The sequence below is a fragment of the Apodemus sylvaticus genome, chromosome 6, assembly GCF_947179515.1.
Source record: "Apodemus sylvaticus chromosome 6, mApoSyl1.1, whole genome shotgun sequence".
Lineage (NCBI taxonomy): Eukaryota > Metazoa > Chordata > Mammalia > Rodentia > Muridae > Apodemus > Apodemus sylvaticus.
Genome location: NC_067477.1, coordinates 46,380,599 through 46,400,705, shown reverse-complemented (window position 1 = coordinate 46,400,705; position 20,107 = coordinate 46,380,599). Strand labels below are relative to the sequence as shown.

The 20,107-nt window shown below is 46.3% G+C and overlaps 1 protein-coding gene across 6 annotated transcripts in view; it reads left to right on the top strand.

Moving 5' to 3' along the window:
- Syne2 (spectrin repeat containing nuclear envelope protein 2) overlaps positions 1-20,107 on the top strand; it is a 297,205-nt gene that overhangs the window by 192,102 nt on the left and 84,996 nt on the right. For 5 of the 6 annotated variants that reach the window (XM_052185630.1, XM_052185629.1, XM_052185628.1 and 2 more), the window contains exons 62-70: positions 1,219-1,407; positions 1,991-2,065; positions 3,663-3,764; positions 4,624-4,776; positions 11,145-11,375; positions 15,833-16,015; positions 17,708-17,836; positions 18,678-18,799; positions 19,601-19,742. In XM_052185630.1, the coding sequence (XP_052041590.1) occupies positions 1,219-1,407; positions 1,991-2,065; positions 3,663-3,764; positions 4,624-4,776; positions 11,145-11,375; positions 15,833-16,015; positions 17,708-17,836; positions 18,678-18,799; positions 19,601-19,742 (1,326 nt within the window). The remainder of the gene's footprint in view (positions 1-1,218; positions 1,408-1,990; positions 2,066-3,662; positions 3,765-4,623; positions 4,777-11,144; positions 11,376-15,832; positions 16,016-17,707; positions 17,837-18,677; positions 18,800-19,600; positions 19,743-20,107) is intronic. The other variant, XM_052185627.1, reaches the window with a different exon arrangement.

Here is a 20,107-nt window from a genome sequence, read left to right as displayed (position 1 = left end):
GGAGTCCCCGGGAAGCCAGAGGTTGGCCCGGCACACCAGCTGCAACTTGACAGATTTGCCTTCTTACTGGAGACGTCAGCACTCTCTCTTGTTCATAGTGACATGTCACTTTCTTGGGGACTAGGGAGGCAGCTCAGTCGGTGACTGTGCTTGTTGGACCTCATTTCAATTCCCAGAACCCCTATGAAAGTAAAACAAAAAGGCCAGTGTTGTGGTGTGTGCTTGCAATCTCAGCCGTGGGGTACCAGAGGCGGCGCTGGACTTGGTGGCCAGTCAGCGTAATTCACTTGTTGGGTTCTAGGAAGTCGGACCCTGTTTCAAAAAATAACAGATAGGCAGGTGTGGTAGCACATGTCTTTAATCCCAAGAGGCAACCAGATCTCCGAGTCTGAGGCTAGCCTGGTCTACATGGTAAATTAAGCCAGTCAGGGCGAGTTAGACCCTGAGTGTTTGTTTTTAGGGATGGATAGCTCTGAGGGTGACTTATGGCACTCGTGTGCACATATATACATACACAATTTAGTGAATTTAAGAATATTGACTGGAGAGGGATTTTAAGGAATACATTCAAAGCATGCTTGTTTGAGTGTGTGTGTGCGTGTGTGTGTGTGAGTGTGTGTGTGTGTGTGTGTGTGTGCTTGAGATGAAATTAGGAGTCACGTGCATGCTAAGCAAGCACCCCAGCCAGGGAGAGACTTTGAATGAATGCTGGCTTTCTAAAGAAGAGCTCAGGCAAGGGGCGCTGGAGAGTCAGAGTAACTGTCACCCACAATTCCTACAAAACCTAAGATTCTATACTTCCATCATCCTAATGGGCAGACAGTGGGCTTTTCCATATCTAGGAAAACCTACTTGTTTATAATAATAATCATCTTAATAATCTCCTGGGGAACATGGGAACATGTGTGCAAAGTGGGAAGTACGCGTTCATCAAAGTGCAGCCTGGCGGTTCCCGGCCTGGGAATCTGGATCGGTGAGTCCTGTGGTCAGCTACTACGGCCCTGGCCCCACCCTGGCTGCACATCAGTCACCTCTGGACCTCGTCACAAGTTCCCATGCTTTGTTCAACCCCCAGACCCTCTGCTTTACAAGGTCTGTGAAGTAGCTACTGGGTCCAGTGACAGGACAGCTTCCTTGCACTGAGGGAAGCTGGTTCCCGGAGCATCCAAAAGCCACTCTGATTTCTCCCGAATGATGCTCACAACTCTTTCTGAACAGGGAGAGATCGAAGGGATGGAAAAGCAGATTCTAAATCTAAACCAGAAAAAGGAGGATCTGTTAGTGGACTTGAAGACTGCTGTGCTGAACCTTCATGAGCACCTGAAGCAAGAAGAGCAGGAAGTAGATGTGCCCTCTGCAGGCACCTCAGAGTGTGCAGGGGCCGAGAGGGACGCCTCTGAGAGGAAGGTGGGTGTGGCTTGCGCTTAATTCTGGCCTCACATTCCTCAGGAAAGCAAAAGGTCTGTGATATTTCCTTCAATAGCAAAGGAATTTTTTTTTTTAATGGAAATACTCCACTAGAGGTTGTTTACTTCTGACCACAAATTCTCTGGGTGTGTCTGCCCTGGACCCAATCCAGAATTCTTATGCCTGAGTTACCTCAAGACACACTTATGAAATTCCAGAGGCAGGTGGGAGGGAGCCACCTTTAAAGTTTCTGCTGTAGAATACTCACCCTATTGCAGATTCAAAGTGGTCCTGCTCCTGGGACCACACGGAGTCCACAGCAGAGAACTGCGCTCCAGCTGTTTGGGGGTGGGGCCGTGAGGATCACCCAGATGTGGAGGCTCCACAGGCAAGGGGGTGGAGCTGTGAGGATCTTGCAAATGAGACTCCACAGGCAAGACTTGGCTGAAAGGACTGAAAGGCCCAGAGACTTTGGGTGTGGGTGGACATGCGTAAAGATTTAGATACATAGAAATGCAACCAGGCCAGGGTGTGATGCTGGTCCACATCCTGACTGCAAGAGCTCTTGTGCTGTGCCTTTCAGCTGAACAGAGCAAACTCCATGTCTTTCCTGCCAGTGGTCAAGGAGGAGGCAGAAGAAAGCTCCGTGAAGAGTGAAGTAAGGAAAACCTTTTTCTCCTTTCTTAAAAATATATTTATTTTATTATTTTTGAATTATCTGTGTGTGTGGATGGGTGTGTGTGTGCTTATGCAGGACGTGAGGCTAGGTGCTTTCAGAATCCAGGGTGCTTTATCCTCTTGAACTGCTGGTACATATCTCAGAATGGGTGCTGGGAATCAAACTCAGTCCCTGTAAGAGCATTACATAATAACCCTGAACTGCTGAGCTGTCTCTCCAGCTCCCAGGAAACAGTTTTCCTGTTTGAACCGGCTAGAACCAGATCTCTAAATGAATGTCAGAGAAATCACATGAAAACCTAAGGCTTTTAAAGTTAATGTTAATTTTTAATTTTTTTTTAAATCAAGACTGAAGTACTTAATTCAGTTTTTAATATTGTTAAGTTCATCTAAATGCACCTTGCCCTGGAGGAGAGGCACTAGTCTGTGTAACGGAGTCCTCCTTCTGAAGACACAGACTTCTGAATTCTTCCTCTGGGTTTTGAGAGTTTGGGGCTTGGTGTGGGTTTTAGCAGATAATTGTGGTGCATATTTGAGACGTGTTTTGTTTTAGAGTAGTATTTTCAAGGACATGAGTTATGTTTGCCACTAATGTAGCTTTTGTTTGTTTGTTTGGTTGGTTGGTTAGTTGGTTGGTTTTTTGAGATAGGGTTTCTCTGTGTAGCCCTGGCTGTCCTGGGACTCACTCTGTAGACCAGGCTGGCCTCCACCTCACAGAGACCCACCAGCCTCAGCCTTGCAAGTGCTGGGATTGAGGACACGTGTGCCCCCACACTTGGCCCATACACATTTCTTTATTCGTTTATCTAGTGAGTGCCCCTGAGGTAGACACCATGCCTTGCTGTTGTGAATAACACTGCAGTGAACATGGGCATACAGACATCTCTTCTACATCCCAACCTCATCTCCTCTGGGCATGTGGCCTGTGGTGGAATCGCAGAAGCATGTGATGTTATATTTTTTGAGATGCCTCCGTGCTGTTTTCAATTTATAATCCTGAACAGTACCCATGAGTCTGTTCTCTCCACATCCTTTCCAGAACTAGGCATTTTCCAGCTATTTGACTAAAAGCCCTTATAAGAGAGATGATGGCTATAGACTTTTTTTTTTCATTTATATGTATCCATTTATTCATTCATTTTGCAGCACTGTGGATTTGGCCCCAGATTAACCTCTCACGTGCTAGACAAGAATGCAGTCACTGAGCCTTGGCTTAACTTGTTTCCCCCCAGTCAGTGGGGCTGGGCAATTTTGTTTTCTTACCTAACAGACTTATTTTTGAAATATCTTACCAAAACAGGTTAAATTCTGAAACAACTTTTACAAATCCCCTGTGTGGGACATGAACTTATTATTCTTTAATAAAGAAAATTAGGACTTTTTCAGGCTAAAGAAAAGCATTCACATTTGGAGATATGATTTAGTGTGAGAAATACAAGGGACGTGGGGTGGAGGGCGAGAGTGAGACCTGAGGCAAAATTGCCCAGGAGGCTGAGTCTTGTTTGGAGCGAGTGAGTAGGACTCTGGTTATGAAAAGGAGATATTTCTCTTTGCTAACCAACTGAGCCCTGTCTTAGGATGGACATAGGAGAACAGCATCCTGGTCTCTTCTGGGGAAGCACAGCAAGGATCTGGAAGGGGATGGGGCGTCCTCCTCCTCCTCAGCCACCATTGTGCAGGTAACTGGGGAAGTCACCGTGGGGGGGGGGGGGTGCTGTCGGAGCTCCTTAGTGTCTGAGTTTTCTTCCCATGCTCCTCTCTGTTCACCTTGCCCTCAGCTCCCCCAAGCCTTCAGAGTGGCCCATGCGAAGACTGAGAATAAGAGAGCAAATCAGAGGATTCGTTGCAAAGAGTGGTTAGATCAGGAAATGCTTCCACCGATTTTTATTTTTGACAAAGTTGTACATGTTTAGGACATTCAGCACGCTATTTTGAAACACAGGTTCATCATGAAATGGGCAAATCAAGTTCATTCACATATTCCCTGCCTTGTGTATCCATCATGGGTATAGTGAGCACACTTTTTTAAAAAAAATCAGTAATTTTTAAGTAAATACTATGTGGCTATTCATGAAGTGTTGCCTTTCCTTGCCCAGTCTGTCCTTGCTTTTTCGTTTTGTTTTATTTGACAGGATCCTATACATGTGTGACTGACATAAACTCACACAGGTATATACACACATATACAAATGATAAGGTTGCCAGGTGGTGGTGGCGGGTGGTGGTGGCGCATGCCTGTAATCCCAGCACTCTGGGAGGCGGAGGCAGGTGGATTTCTGAGTTCAAGGCCAGCCTGATCTACAGAGTGAGTTCCAGGACAGCCAGGGCTATAGAGAGAAACCCTGTCTCAACCCCCTCCCCCCCCCAAAAAAAAGAACAAAAACAAATGATAAGGTTAAAAAAAAAACTTTTAAAAATGACACACCTGACTTCCCCAGGGAGCAGGGTCTCTGTAAATGAACGGAGGAGGAAGCGACCCCTCCTGTCAGCCACCATTGTGCAAGGTAGAGCCTGGCCAGAGCCCACTTCTCTCTACAGGACTCTGTTGGGAGAATTAGCACCTGTGACAGTCCCACGATGCACATCATTGCACCTGATGCAGGAAGCACTGAGCAAGGCCCGGAGCTGCCCCTGGAGCTGCCCCTGGAGCTGCCCCCGGAGCTGCCCCCGAGGCTCGGCCAAACAGAAGAGGTGAGTCCCAGCCTGTGGATGACAAGCCAGCTGCTCTGATTCCCAGGCACCCGAGGCTGTCTGATGTCTGTGACGCTGTGTGTTGAGCCAGTCAGTGTGCTGCCAGCTCCTGTCCCACTGCAAGCTGGACCACCCGCTGTTGACTTCTCCCACTTGTCGGGCTATTGTGAGCCTGAAATAGTCACCGTCGTCGTCGTCGTCGTCGTCGTCGTTGTCGTCGTCGTCGTGTTATGTTAAGTGTTTGATCCGAGTGTATAACACGCTGGGCGATGAAATGGAGACGAGCACATATTGATCAAGGGCCCGTTCAGAAAAAGCACTTTTATGCTCTTTGTTGCTTAATCATAAGATCATGAGGCAAGTTAATACCTACCTTATGTTTACAAGAGAGGATCAGATTCTGAGAGTAAACCATGGGAACTAAACAGGAGAGTAAGCCTTCGCCCAGAGCTTTCCCTTCCTAGTTTGAAACCCACGCCCTTCTCACTGAGGTTTACCACCTGACCCTGCTTCTAGGTTAGGCCTGCTGTTTGACCCTGAAGCTCCCAGGGCCTCACTAAAAAGCCCCTAAAAGAGACCCTGGGTGCTTTGGAAGTCGCTTTTCATACAGAGTCACGTTTTCATGTCCTTTTTCTCTATCTTTTTTTCTGTTCTTACAAGAATGAATAGTAGCTGTCCCATTGTCACTCCTCTCTCTGCCCCCTTTCCATCTTTCTCCACCGCTCTTACAGTGTTGCCCAGCAAGGTGACAGAGGTGACAGATGTCAGAGCTGTAGACTCACTGGCCGTACTAAGCAGAGGTCCAGGGAAAGCCCTTGGCCTGCTTGTTCTATGTTTTTTGTTTGATTTTGCAAGCCAGAATTGGTCTAGGATTTTTTTTTGCTTGTTTGGTTTGGCTTTTAGATTTATTTATGTTTATTTTACATATGGCTGTTTTGCCTGCGCGTGTGTTTATGCGCCGCTTGCATGCATTGCCCTCTGAGGCCAGGAGAGAGAATCAGGTCCACTAAAATGGAGTTACAGGTGATTGACTGGTAGCGGCATGTAGGTGTTGGGACTGAGGCTGGGATCTATACCAAAGCAGTGAAAGCTTGTGTGAGCACTGAGCCGTCTCTCTGACCCCGGCTGTTCTTTTTAAGATTCGGTTAAAAATGGGATGTAGGGCCAACAGAAGAGCTTAGTGTGTAAAGGCAGTTGCAGTACAACCTGGCGACGTAAGTTCAATCCCCCAACCCTATGTATAAGCAGGAAAGAACTAGTCTGCAGAACACTTGCATGCACTTACTGTGGCATGTCGCACGCGTGTGTGTGTGTGTGTGTGTGTGTATGTGTGTGTGTGTGTGTCCGTGTGTGTCCACAGCTTTGGCTGTGTTTTGGCTCTCGTAGAAATTCTGGTTAATGTGTATGCCTGGTGTGGTTGTCCTGTACTGTCTCCTACCCTGGGCATGGTACTGGGAGAAGTGAGAGAAAGGGGAAGGCACCATAAACTGAGGTGATGCTTTCAGCGGTCCACACGCAGAGGTTTTAATATTATCTTTCTTAACCTTCCCAATAGCCATGTTAGGTAGCTGCTGCTTGACAGATGGAGTTGTTGAGACTTAAAGCCATTATGTCTCCAGAGCCTGATAGTTTCCAGGTGTCAGGGTTAAGTTTGAAGTCCAGTGCATAATGCCTCCTGACTTAAAATCTCGAGTGTTTAACGGATGGCTGCACAACATCTGTGAGTTAGATGCTTCTGCTTTCTTCTTAGCAGAGCTTCTGTGGGCTGGTTGGTTGGTTGGCTGGTTGGTTGGTTGGTTGGTTGGCTGGCTGGCTGATTGGTTGGTTGGTTGGTTGGTTGGCTGGTTGGTTGATTTCTTGTTTGGTTGGTTGGTTGGTTTCTGGTTTTTCTTTATTTGTTTGACATACTCTTGCTGTATATCAGACTGACCTTGGATATGGGGTATTCCTGACTCAGTTACCCTAATGTTCAGTTGCATGCTTTCACTACCATGCCAGATCTTAGGTAGGCTTTTGAAAGATAAAAGCAGTAACATGTCACCCTTGTCTACTGCAGGGAGAGCCCTTTGGTGACTCCAAAGCTCTTCTTTCTCATTCCTGGAGCCATTTCCCTCTCACTGGCAGACCACACCCCTAGTGAAGAATAGTAAAATTCTGAGTCAGTTTTGGCCTATGTTGCATGAAAATAAATATTTAAAACAGAAATCTGTCACGCTAAGCCATGTGTTTTGTCTATATGTGTGCTGTTATATACTGTGCTTCTTCTCAGGACTGCCTTCCTTATATCTCATAGGCATTATTTTTAATGAATGTTATGTTTTATTTCCATTTGACTCTTGAAAATTTTTGTTTTCTTCTTGATTTCTTTGAGGAATCACTCATTGTTCAGCAGTGTGTCCCGGCTCTCTGAGTTTGTGGATGTTCTAACAATACAGTTCACAGAAGCACTACTTTGAAATATGCTGGGGACTAATGGTAGGAAAATATTAGAAATCTTTGTTCCCCATATTACAGAAAGTCCTAAGTCAAAACAAATTTAAGTGCATTGGTGAGAACATCAGAGAGGTGGTCACAGCAAGGGGAGGCTTTTCTATAGGCCTCAGATGCTGCCTGGTGACACTTGTAAGGTTTTGATTGCTACCGGTTGGGGGGTCTCTAAAGCGAGCCTGAGATGAGTTCATCAGACCTGGATCTGCAGCACGTCAGTCTCTGTCATCAGCCAAGGGCTCTCTGCAGACGCAACTTCTTTACTGGAGTTTCTGGTTCACAAACCATTACTTTTTTTTTTTAAATCAGAAAACGTTATACAGTAAAAATAAGGACTTTATACCATTCTGTGGCGTTGAACCTGGGAGTTTTAAGGGCATCTGTTGCTGTTCTGTATGGTGCAGACCTGCACTTTAGAAAGGCATCTGTTGCTGTTCTGCATGGTGCAGACATGCACTTTAGAAAACGCATGCTGTGTGTTCAGATCCAAGGCACCCGACCGTGTAACACAATGCATGGGCAATACACATTCCAAGGTGCATATGCAGCAACAAAGGGCAGTTTCTGAAACTGCCTCCTGCCTTCCTCCTTGTTTGTTTAAGGCCAAGGGACTGAGTTTACTGAGAAGTACACAAACATTCTCTGCCGGGGTTGTCCGGCTTCTGCATGGGTGAAGCCAGCCTCTTGCATCTGCAGCTCTGCTGCCTGCTGCAGCCTGGCTTCCTGACAATCCTCCCAGCCTGCCTGCCATCTCTCCCCAGTGTGCTGCCATTACAGAGTCACACTGCTGCATGCAGCTTTCTGTGTGGGGCTTGGGGGCTCCGACCCAGGTCCGCATGCATGTGAGGCAAGCATTTTTACCCACTGAGCCTTCCCCCCAGCCTCGTTTCATGTTTGATTTTTTTTTTTTTGGTAGCTTTATTATTTGTTTATTTTATTTTATTTTATTTTATTTTATTTTATTTTTTGGTTTTTCGAGACAAGGTTTCTCTGTGTATAGCCCTGGCTGTCCTGGAACTCACTCTGTAGACCAGGCTGGCCTCGAACACAGAAATCCGTCTGCCTCTGCCTCCCAAGTGCTGGGATTACAGGCAGCAGCTTTATGTTTAGAAGCCTTTTACTGCTGGAGGGTTTTCATAATGTGGACATTCATTTCTAGGACTTCACTGAGGGTCACAACAACTGTAGTTCAAGAAGCCGGGGCTTTGTTTTAGCTCAGCAACATGCTAAAGCAGATGTCTAACTTGGATACCAGAGAACTTGTGAGAATCGGGAAATATGGACCGATACACGGCAAACCATAGTACAACAAGGGACTGAGTTATGGTTCCACTTACCAGCGTTGGCTTCTGCAGTCGGAGGAGACTCTCAGAGCCAAGCCTGAGTTTCCTCCTCTGTACATGGGGACTAGAGAGGTTTGTGCCAGGTGTGGAAACACAGTCATTAAGAATAAGTAATAGCAATTTAGTTTCATTATCTGAGACCAGACATTCTTACATAGTGGCAACATTTTTTAACGCCTCCTCCCAAAATAATGCAGTTTGTAAAACATGGACGGAAATGATTTCTGCCTTCAGAACTCAGGCAAGCATATGAAACAGGGTTGTTGTTTAGGAAGTTACTGGGGACTCCTGATTTGAAGATCCTAGAGCCAGACTCTCCTGCTGGATAGCCTATGTCCCTGCCTACACTTCTCAGAAGCACTTTGGTGGAATGGGACCCTAGAACTGACTACCATCCCTGGGGTGCAGAACTGCCATAAATAAATAAATAAATAAATTAATTAATTAAGCCTATGTCCCCGCCTACACTTCTCAGAAGCACTTTGGTGGAATGGGACCCTAGAACTGACTACCATCCCTGGGGTGCAGAACTGCCAAAAATAAATAAATAAATAAATAAATAAATAAATAAATAAATAAAATAAAATAAAATAAAATAAAATAGGTGGTGTGGGGAGCAGCCCTGCAGGCCTGCAGGAGAGCCCTGAGCATCTAGAGGCGCTCGGAGATCCTCTATGGTTGCACATAATTGTGTTTTTCTTCTCCTCATCCTCCCCACCCCTTTGGATTCTTTTCAGGTTTAAATACAGGGCGGATTAGTCACCTAGCTTGCGCATTTCCTCACGGAGTGTGGGAGTAAGATAGCAGGCTCAACTGCTGCCACTTAGAATCCTATGTCCATGGCCTGCCAGAGGCAGCCAACTAAAAATGTTGAATAAATCAAGGCGGGTGATAAATTAGTTATTACAGATTAGCTACTTAATCTTATAACTGATGATGTCAGATAGCAGAGAAAGAAGGCCACACAATCTCTGCCACTAAGGTATAGTTATACACAAAACTTGGAAATAGCTAATCAGTTAGTTATATAACTAGTTAGGCTAGAACTTAATGTCTGACAGTAATCCCCATGACTGTTTGTTTACCCTAACAGTGACCACTGAGACCTGTGGAGCTAGGGTGGGTGGGGCAGTGTGTGAGGCTGGGGAGAGGGCGGTGTGTGAGGCTTGAGGGGGGTAATACTGGGAGAACAGAGAATGTCCACCTTGAAGAGAACTATAAAAATGGGTGGATGAGGGCAGACATTTTGCTGGTTTTGTTTGGGGGCTTGGAATCAAACTCAGGGCCTCTCACACACCAGGCAAACATTCTACCATCGAGGATACGGGAACCTAAGAAATAGCATCTTACTGGAAAAGAGCAAAGACAAAGTTAAAAAGTAAAGAGAAAAAGTAAAGTCGTCAGGAAGAATCTAAGCCCCGTGAGGTTGTGTTTCGAGGTAGGATGTACTTGGTGAACAGCTCCTCCTGTTCGAAGTACATCCTTTGTCTCCACTGTGCTTTGTTAGATCGATGCTAACACGTTTGCACACAATCTTATCATTTTAATTCTAATGAACACAAAACACATGGAGACCAGTATTTCTACAGATCAGAATGCAAATCCCTATTTCTAAAGGGATTTCTCCAGAAGGGTCAGTGTCCTCCCTGTGTGTTCTGGGAGAGAGTGGGTCCTACAGTGTCAGGCAGGTCTATTCTATCATGTTAAAACCAATCTCTACCTCCACGTTGAAACAAATGAATGCGTAAGTGTAGAATAGTTCAGTTCCATCTTCTATCTGGGAAAAAGGTTGCTCCTGTATTGGTAAGAGATCCAGTTGTTTCAATACATAGAAAAATACGTCACACTTAATTCAGACTTCACACCAAAGCAGTCATTCTTAACTCCCCCTCTGAAGAAGCAAAAACCAGTTTAGGGATTTTTCTCTGGGGGAAGGGAGGAAGCGTTCTGTATTACTCCAGGAAGTTCATTACTTGCCCAAACCTGTTCTGAATAGAGAATTTAGATGGATCAAGAGAAACTAAAATGTAATCTTGCTACTTGGGAAGATGTTACCATCGTGTGGCAGATCCCAGCATATTATCAGCTACACCGGCATGAAGAGGCCATTTTTCTGGTTTGGCTTGGTTTTGGTCGTTGGGTGCACAGCTGAGTAATGCCTTGCTTAATCATCATGTGTCATGCCACCTTAAGCACTGGCCAGTTCCCTGAAGTGTTTGGGACACACACCCTCACACTCTCTCTCTCACCTGTCTCCGGGGATCGCCACTCTCCGCCTCTGTGCCCAGGAATACTGTACCTGTGTACATGCAGATCGGCTGCTTAGAAACCTGGGCCGCCAGGTCACGTGGCTGTTGCTATGAGCGTGGAGGTGCATTTTTCCTTTTCTTTCTTCCTCCTTCTGTCCTTACTTTGTTACTTTTAACCGGGGAGGAGGGAAAGAGGAGAAGGCAGGTTCCCAGGTCTTTCCAAACCCTGGGTAGGAAAGCTTTGGATTCCTGGCTTCTCACTGTTGGATTATCTTTGGCTTCCTTTTAGGGTGCCACACCCCCCATTGAGGCTGCACTCCTGGACTTTCCTCGAGCACAAGGAGCTTTTGAGGCCACGGTGGAGAGAAGTAGGCCTCAGCCTGCAGACGTCCTCCGTGTCTGCAGGACCCAGGTGGCCAAGCTGGAGCTGTGGCTGCAACAAGCCAACGTGGCGTTTGAGCCGGACACTTTAGACACAGACATGCAGCAGGTGGTGGAAGAGGAGCTGGCTGGGTGCCAGGTAAGACAGGCAGGCAGAGTGAGGGTTTACCAAGTCACCCACTTCCTGCCAAGGTGGGGCAGCGTGCTCTTAAAGCAGCAGTACGCTTCTCCGGGGCCCTCGTCTTCCCAGTGAGTCTTTGAAATTCTTTGTGTGATCAGCCCCTCTGAGGGGACAGGAGCAAATAACAGCCCAGAGCCCAGAACTGGAAACCAGCCCGGGGTCACATTAACTGTGAACATTGACCAATTTCCTTCTCAACCTGATTTTCCTCCTCTAGTAGCATAGGTTAGCTCATAAAAATTCTTGTCAGGATTGAATGAGGTGAACTCACAAGAGTCTGACATTTATTTGCTGTTGTGATCTATATTCACAAGATTATTGTGAATGAATAATGAACCCACCTGGATGAAACTAAGCGGCATAGCTTTCAAGCTTGCAAAGACCAGATAAGGCTTTTTGTGCCACGTTAGCAGGGGTGTCCCAAGCTTGGGAAGGGTGAGGAGGTCAGCTTTCTCATCTGAAGTCATTCTGAGGGAAGCTTGGCAGCTCAGCCCAAAGGCGGGGATTTCTGTGACTCTCCAGGGAGGGGCTAGGATGACGACACCTCAGCAGTGTGACTGCTGTCACAACAGCAGAGGCTGGCTGGCTGGCTGCTTAAGGTGGCCTCTCCCTAAGCTGTGCCCAGCAGACTGGCTGTGGCCTCCTACCAGGGATGAAGACACCCTCCTGTCTCAGTGTCTCTCAAAGCATTGCCCCTGACACCAAAAGCTCTTCCTGAAGGAACCTGTCTTGTGGCTGGGGTAGCCAATTCCACTGGAGGTGTCTCCACCTCCCTTTCATCTGCCCAGAACTACCTGCAAAGGGAGGTAGCAGGGTTTAGGGCAGGCTTGATAATTCTAATAGTTTGTCTATTCTGGTTGGCCTCCCCAGGGGTAAAGTTAAGCCCAAGGCTTAACTAAAGACCAGGGCTTTACTAAGTTGTACCTCAAGTGTGCCCAAGTTTGAACTCCAGCTGCTAAGGCTGTCTGATACGGATTTGCTGCCAACAGGTAGCCCTCATGCCAATGGCTTGGCTACCATCACAACCCCCATCCTCTTGCTGCTATGCTTTCATTTTGATGAGTTCTGGACTATGCAAAGACCAGATGTGCCCACCAGGGGGCAGTAGCACCCAACAAGCTTGCTGTGGGCAGACTTGGCAGAAATATGAGTCTAAGGAACCAGGAAGTTCTTCCTAAGACTAGTGGGGTGGGACATGGATTCCCAGGGGCTTAGGCCTAACACAACGGAGAGCCTGGAGGGAGGGAGGTGAGGCATTTTATTGAGGGTGCAGTTTTCGGTCTATAAATGGCTGAAAATATGCTTCATTTGAACTTTATTTAAATACTTAAACTATATTTAAACTGAATATATAGTAACTTTGGTTTGGCAATTTTGGGCTTTGAACTCACTTTTCTCTCATTTATATGACAATATTGACACCTATGGCTTCATATTGAACATAAAGGGAGCCGGGCGGTGGTGGTGCACACCTTTAATCCCAGCACTTGGGAGGCAGAGGCAGACAGATTTCTGAGTTCGAGGTCAGCTTAGTCTAGGAGTGAGTTTCAGGGCTACACAGAAACCCTGTCTCGAAAAAAACAAACAAACAAAAAGAAATAAACATAAAGGGCCCTCAATGCTCTGAAAAAAATGATAAGGTTATGGTGGAAAGTGACCCAGAGGACAAATAGATCAGTTAAGAAAACAATATATTTGATAATTTAATGCTTGAAGAGAAAATTAAATTTAAAAGCTTATGGATGCGTGCTGGGCGGGTAGAGGGCCTGCCCAGCGTGCAGAGCCAGAGCTCAGTCCTGAGCTCCTCGGACCAGCGGTGACCGCTGCAATTGGGGGCAGAGGCAGTAAGGTCAGGAGTTCATTGGAAATTTGTGGCCAGCCTGGGCTACATGAGACCCTGTCTCAAAACACACAAAGTATATGATTTAAAACAGAAATTTTGTTGTTCCTTTATTTTTTTACAATCATAAAATTTATAACATCCTGACAACATTAGAAAAAAATTGATTCATGTCTGATGGTTGTGTTTAATTGAATCAACATTTTGGAAGGCCACTTGGAAGAATATAAAATGATCTTTTCCTCTGACCTAATAATGCCTTTGAAAGCAAAGCAAACAAAAAACTAGAGTTCATCACATAGCCCAGGCTGACCTGGAACTTGTTTTGTAGAGCAGATGAGACTAGAAGTCAGACAGACCTGCCTGCAGCTACCTTCCAAATGCTGGCTTAGAAAGTAAACTGAGAGAGAGAGAGAGAGAGAGAGAGAGAGAGAGAGAGAGAGAGAGAGAGAGAGAGGGAGGGAGAGGGAGAAGGAGGGAGGGAGGGAGGGAGGGAAGAAGAAGAAGAAAAGAGAAGAGAAAGGAAATTTTAAAGAAATAGAAAAACTTTTTAAAGAAAGAAAAATTTGCTGGCCCTGGTAACTCATGCCATTGATCCTGGGCAGAGGGGCTGCAGATGTGGATCAGCAGTTAAGAGCACTGACTGCTCTTCCAGAGGACCTGAGTTCAGTTCCCAGCGACCACATGGTAGCTCACGACCATCTGTAACTGCAGTCCCAAGGGATCTGATTCCCTCTTCTGGCCTTTGAGGGCACTGCATGCACATGATACACAAACACACATGTAGGCAAAACTTACATATACATATATACATACATACATACATACATACATACAAACATAATTTAACTACGAGAGCGTTGATTAGCAAACAGCAGACCTGGCAACAGCTTGTGCAAAGCAGTAACAAGCAGGAGGCTAAGGGAGTCACGGAATATCTGTTTTCAACTCTCAAAACGGTTGACGACTTTGAGATAAAAAAGAAAAGCTTCAGTTTGTAGATATACAGTGTGTCTGTATAAAACGGCTGCGCGGGTAAGCAAGCCAGCATAAAGTTGTGGCTGCCTTTGGGAACAGCTCGCTCCAACAGCTAGGAGTGTGGACATATGTACTGTTGAGGCTCTGAAGAGCCCCCAGGGATGCAGGAAGTAGTTTTTTTGGGATAAAGTTTTTACAAGGCTCATTATTGGAAAATCTGTTTGGAGGTGGAGTGTTTCTTTAACAGAACTTGGCTTTGGTCCCAAGATGATGTCTGTGCCAGTGGCCTTGGCTGGATGTGGGTGTGTACGACTGCTGACCCTGTGCCCAGCCAGCTGGTATGACTGATGAACTCCTGAGTATCCAGAGCGCAGGAATATGTTAGGGAGACCGCAAAGAGCCCGACTTCCTGGGACGTGCACTTTGCCGCGGATTTATTTTTAGACTCCTGTGCATTGGCGGCTGGTATCAGTCACTAAGCATTGGAAGTTCTAAATTACTGCCACGTTCTTCTGGTCTTTTGGATTTGCTTGAGAAAGCAAGAAATGAGCAAGGAGGAAGTGTCCATAAGTGTGTGGAATTCTTTTTCTTTTGATTGACATTTCTGCTACAACAGAAAGATTAGGAAGGTGGGGGAAATATTCAGATTTTCCACTTAATCGTGTTCTTAAATACTCTACAGGATTTTAAATCAGTATACACATAGCGCATGCATTAAGGCAAAAAAAAATATACAATGAATCTTCTGTCATTATCTCTATATTAAAGACTGCTTGAGGCACACACCTAGAGTTCCCTAGCAAACATGGCTAGGGTGTGGTCAGAGTGGACCCCAAGCCCACACACACTGAGCAGCGTGTGTTCTTGACCAGCAACGTCTTAGTGAGGGCAGCCATGGCTGCGTCAGAGCACCATGACCAAAGAGCAAGTGGGTGAGTAAAGGGTTTATTCAGTTCTTATCACTGAAGGAAGGCAGGGCAGTAACTCGAGCAGGGCTGGGACTTGGAGGCAGGAGTTAATGCAGAGGCCATGAAGGGATGCTGCTTACTGGGCTGCTTCTCATGGCCTGCTCAGCCTACCTTCCTATAGCACTCAGGACCATCAACCCAGGGGTGGCACCACCCACCAGTGGCTGGGTCCTCCCCCCATTGATTACTAGTTGAGAAAATGTCTTACAGCTGTAGCGCATGGAGGCCTTTCCTCAACTGAGGCTCCTTCCTCTCTGATGACTCTAGCTTGTGTCAAGGTGACACACAAAACCAGCCAGTACAAGCAGGAACCACTGGGCGTGCACTACTGTATTTTCTAAAGAGATCATAGGGTTGCTTACTGTAACATCTGCACTCTGGGTTGATTTAGTTCCACCCCCCGATTTTCAGCACAGAATTATGTCCAAGTTTGTGGTTTTCCAGGGTCCCTTCCATCCTGTTTCTGGAACTTTCATAATCTCAGGTAAAGAAAATAAATCCCACTTGTGTTGGAGGCTGACTCCACGGGGTAGGGGTGTAGCTTAGAGGTAGGTAGCGTTCGATGTCTGCACATGGACCCCGGTTCAATCCCTACTCTACCCTCCTAATTCGATGATGTTCTCTCCTAGGCTATGCTGACAGAGATTGAGTACAAGGTCGCCTCTCTGTTAGAGACTTGCAAAGACCAGGGTCTGGGAGACTGTGGAACCACTCAACAAGAGGCTGAAGCCCTTTCCTGGAAACTCAAGACTGTGAAGTGCAACTTGGAAAAGGTCCAGATAATGCTCCAGGAGAAGTACAGCGAGGACCAGGTAGGCCTGAGGCTGTGCGGACCACAGTGCTCTGGGAGGGCATGGCGAAGCAAAGGCAGAGGCGGTGCTATCCTCGTTAAAGAGCCGTAGGTTGTGAAAGGAAAGGACACATGGGCTCCTGGGATTGCGTTTCCATTTCTCTGCGCAGGTTTCTGGGCCTAGGTAGTGGGTGGTGGCAGCGGGTTGGCTTGGGTGTATCCAGTGAGACTGAGGATTCTGTTGATCATGAGCTCTGATATGAAAGCTTCTTCATGAGCAAGGGAATTCACTTTAAGGGAATTTGGGGAGCGAGCAATATGTCTTAGGGGTAAAAGAACCTGCCTTGTAAGCCTGATGGCATGGGTTCAATTCCCTGAGCCCATATAGGAGGAGAGAACCAAGTCCCACAAGTTGTCAGCCGACTGCCACATGAACACCACAACACACACGTGCACAAATACACACAGGCGTGCGCGCGCACGCGCGCGCACACACACACACACACACTAGCCAGTATATTTAAATGTTTTAATTGGCTCCAATTGGCTAGAAAATGAACACATCATAGAACATATATACATATAGGTAGATGATATCAAAGTTTCATATCCAGACTGTGGATATAGCTTAAGCATGCTTGCCAAGCATACATTCAGTTCTGGCTTCAATCCCCACCACAGCAGGTAATCCTAGCTGGGGAGGGAGAGGCAGGAAGATCAAAAGTTCAAGGGCGACCTTGGCAATATATCAGGTCTCAAAAACAATTCAGATAAATCAGTGGTGCACATCTTTATTCCAGCACTCAGGAAGCAGAGGGCTCTCTCTATGAGTTCAAGGCCAGCCTGCTCTGTATATCAAGTTCCAGGCCAGCCAGTTCTACATAGTAAGACCCTGTCTCAAACTAAATAAATAAGATGTAATTAAATAAAAATGTTACTTCATAAAAACAAAATCTGTTTGCAGATTGCTTTTTGTCCCTGATTTATAAATACATATTTATACTGATTTAATAGCGTTTTCATGACAGCTAAAGCATTCTGTGTTTTTAAGTGTAAGCATGCGCCTTAGAAGTGGACCTCACTGAAGATTGGCATGAAAGCAAATGAGTAATCCCCACTTGGGGACTTAGATTCCTAGGAACGAGGCTGGCTTTGGGCTCACAGGCTACGTGGTCACTCTGTCATCCTCACGTTTTCCTCTTTAAAAAGATGGAAAGGATACTTTAATTTATAAACATAATACTATCCCTTTTGGTTCTTTTTGAGGTTTTTTTTTTTTAAACCTTGCTCTTTTAAAAAGGATAATACATTTCGGGGTTTTACAAATTCACTGGACAAATTGGATTGAGGAGATGAGAGGGTAGAAGATGATCATCTTGCTAGAGGTTGTAGCTCCAGAAGTTGATATGAAATAAGTACATGGAGTTAAATAGCTGGGTGGTGCTGGCGCACGCCTTTAATTCCAGCAGTCAGGAAGCAGAAGCAGGCGGATCTCTGGGTTCGACGCCAGCCTGGTCTATAGAGAGAGAGTTGCAGGACAGCCAGGACTACAACAGAGAGACCCATCTCAAAAAACCAAGGGTGTACAGTAGTAAAGTAAATAATAGCCCGGACGTTTTCTCTGCTCTGTTGCTGTGTTGGTAGCTGAGATCCACATGGGTCTTCGTAAGTAATTACTCTGTGTCATGGAACATGTGTGTTGGTTGGTTTTCAGCATCCCTCCACTCTTCAGAAACCGTCAGAGCTCCACGCCGTCCTCCCGCCAGCCAGCCTTTCTGAGCTCGAATCCGTCATAACTGAAAGGCCGCAGTTCAGCAGACAGAAGGACGATCCCCAGCCGCAGGTAATTCCCACCCTCGCAGCTGTAAGGACCAGAACCCAGCCTTCTAGATGGTGTTTCTCTAGAGATGGCTAAAGCTCCCACTGCCATGGGAGGGCTGCGGGAGTAACTGAGGTGTGGGTGCTCAGGCCTGCACTGCTTCTGTCTGCTGCCACTGGGGACCAAACATCGAGCCTTTGAGCCTTCATTAGGAACATCACAATCAAGCTCAGTGACCACCCCAGGGCAAACCTAGCTCTGTCCGCAGCCCGGCCTTGCTTACTGCCGCCAGCATGTTCATTGGCAGTCTCCCCATGTGTGTCCAATACAGTTTAAATGACAGTTGGCTACAGTGTGGTGGGTTATGGTTTTGCTAGTTCGTCGTGTCTTTGGGTTTGTTGTCTGCTTATTTGTTTGCCATGCTGGGGATAGAACCCAGGACCTAGCACATTCAAGGCAAGGGTGCTGTCAGTAAGCCACAGCCAAGGCTTTTAACCAAGCTTCCTCGAAGCAGATGGTAGCAAGGCTTAGCACACAAGAGACGCAGTCCTGACTTGAGAAGTTGTGCCAGCTGGATGATTCCAGCAGAAAGCGTTCAGAGTTCTCCTAGGAAAAGCTAGGTGGGGTAACTCATCCAAATTGCATTCCCAGGGCTGGAGATGGCTCAGTGGGGAAGAGCATTGACTGCTCTTCCGGAGGTCCCAAGTTCAAATCCCAGCAACTACATGGCGGCTCACACCTATACAGAATGAGATCTGATGCCCTCTTCTGGCTTGTCTAAAGACAGCTAGAGTATACTCACATATAATAAAATAAAAATAACCTTTAAAAAAACTAAAATAAAATAAATTGCATTCCCTTGCAGATTCTGGAGTTAAAACCATCAGAGCAGAAAGATTTAATCAAGTTCATAGAACTGAATGCAAAGAAAACATGGCTGCAGTGTCACCAAGAGGATGAAGATGCAAATCAGCAACCAGCTTCCAGGTAAAGCATTTAAAACTCTCTTAGTGATGCACCACTGCACGCCTGGGGCCTGAAGGGGCCAGAGGACAGGGCTGTATCCCCTGGAACTGGAGTAAGGGACAATTGTGAGCACCATGTGGGTGCTGGGAACTAAACCTGGGTCCTCTTAACCTCTGAGCCATCTCTCCAGCCTTAGAGAAAGCATTTTTAGCTATGTTGGACATTTGTTAGACATATTGTTTGGTTTTTTTTTCCATTTTCGTTTATTTAGTTTGAGACAGGGTTTATTTTTGCAACCCAGTCTGGCCTCAAACTTGCTATAGGGTTTTCTGATCCTCCTGCCCTTAGCTTTGAATACTAAGACTACAGATCTTCACTACTACACTACCACTACCTTGTATGGCAGTCAACCAAGGGCATTGTGCAAACTAGAAACACTCTGCCAGCCTAGTGACATCCCCGGTCCCATTAAAAAAATTAGATTTATTTATTTTGTGTATGAGTGTTTTGCCTTTCTGTATAGATGTGTACCACAGAAGTCAGCAGAGGTCATCGAATCCCCTAAAACTGAACTTACAGAGGGTTGTGAACTTCTGTGTGGGTTCTGGGAACTAAACCTGTGTCCTCCGCAAGAGCAGTCAATGCTCTTAACCTCTGAGCCAACGTTCTAGTCCACCCAGCCCCACTTGGATATTTATTATTGGGAGAAGTGCTTATTTTAAAGTCCTGTGTGTACCACTGAATGAATGTAATATGAGATTGTCTTTGTGTCAATTCTTTTCACACACACACACCTTTTTTTTTTTCTCTTTCCTCAAAAAGCAGCAAGGTCCCTGGTCCTGGAGATGCAGCTTCAGACTCAGCCTTGCCACCTCAGGGCCAGAGCGGTGACAAATGGCAGTATCTTTACCATGAACTGACATCAAGACCAAATCCCGCTGTACCTCAGCTTGTGAAGCCTCAGGTCTGTGTGTGCCTCTGTCTCGGGAACCCAGAAGGGCTTGTCTAGAAGCCTTGTGTGCCCTGCATGATGTGTGGGCTTATTCTGAGAAACCAAAGAGCCTCATGGTGCCTTCCCCAGGCCCGCCCCTCCCTTCCCGCTCCTCAGTGCCCCCTTCTCTGGTTCTGGAGCTCGTGACGATGCCCATTTGCCACTCTGCCTCTAAGAGAGTTCACGGGCTACTGGAACAGAATATCTTAAGGGAGGGTGGATGGCTTAGACTCATAGTTTCAGGAGGTCATCTATGAAGGGCAGCTCCCTCTACAGTGGCAGGGGCTTATGTATTGTACTATAAAACATCCATAGAAATGTCTTTTAAAGTGCCTGTC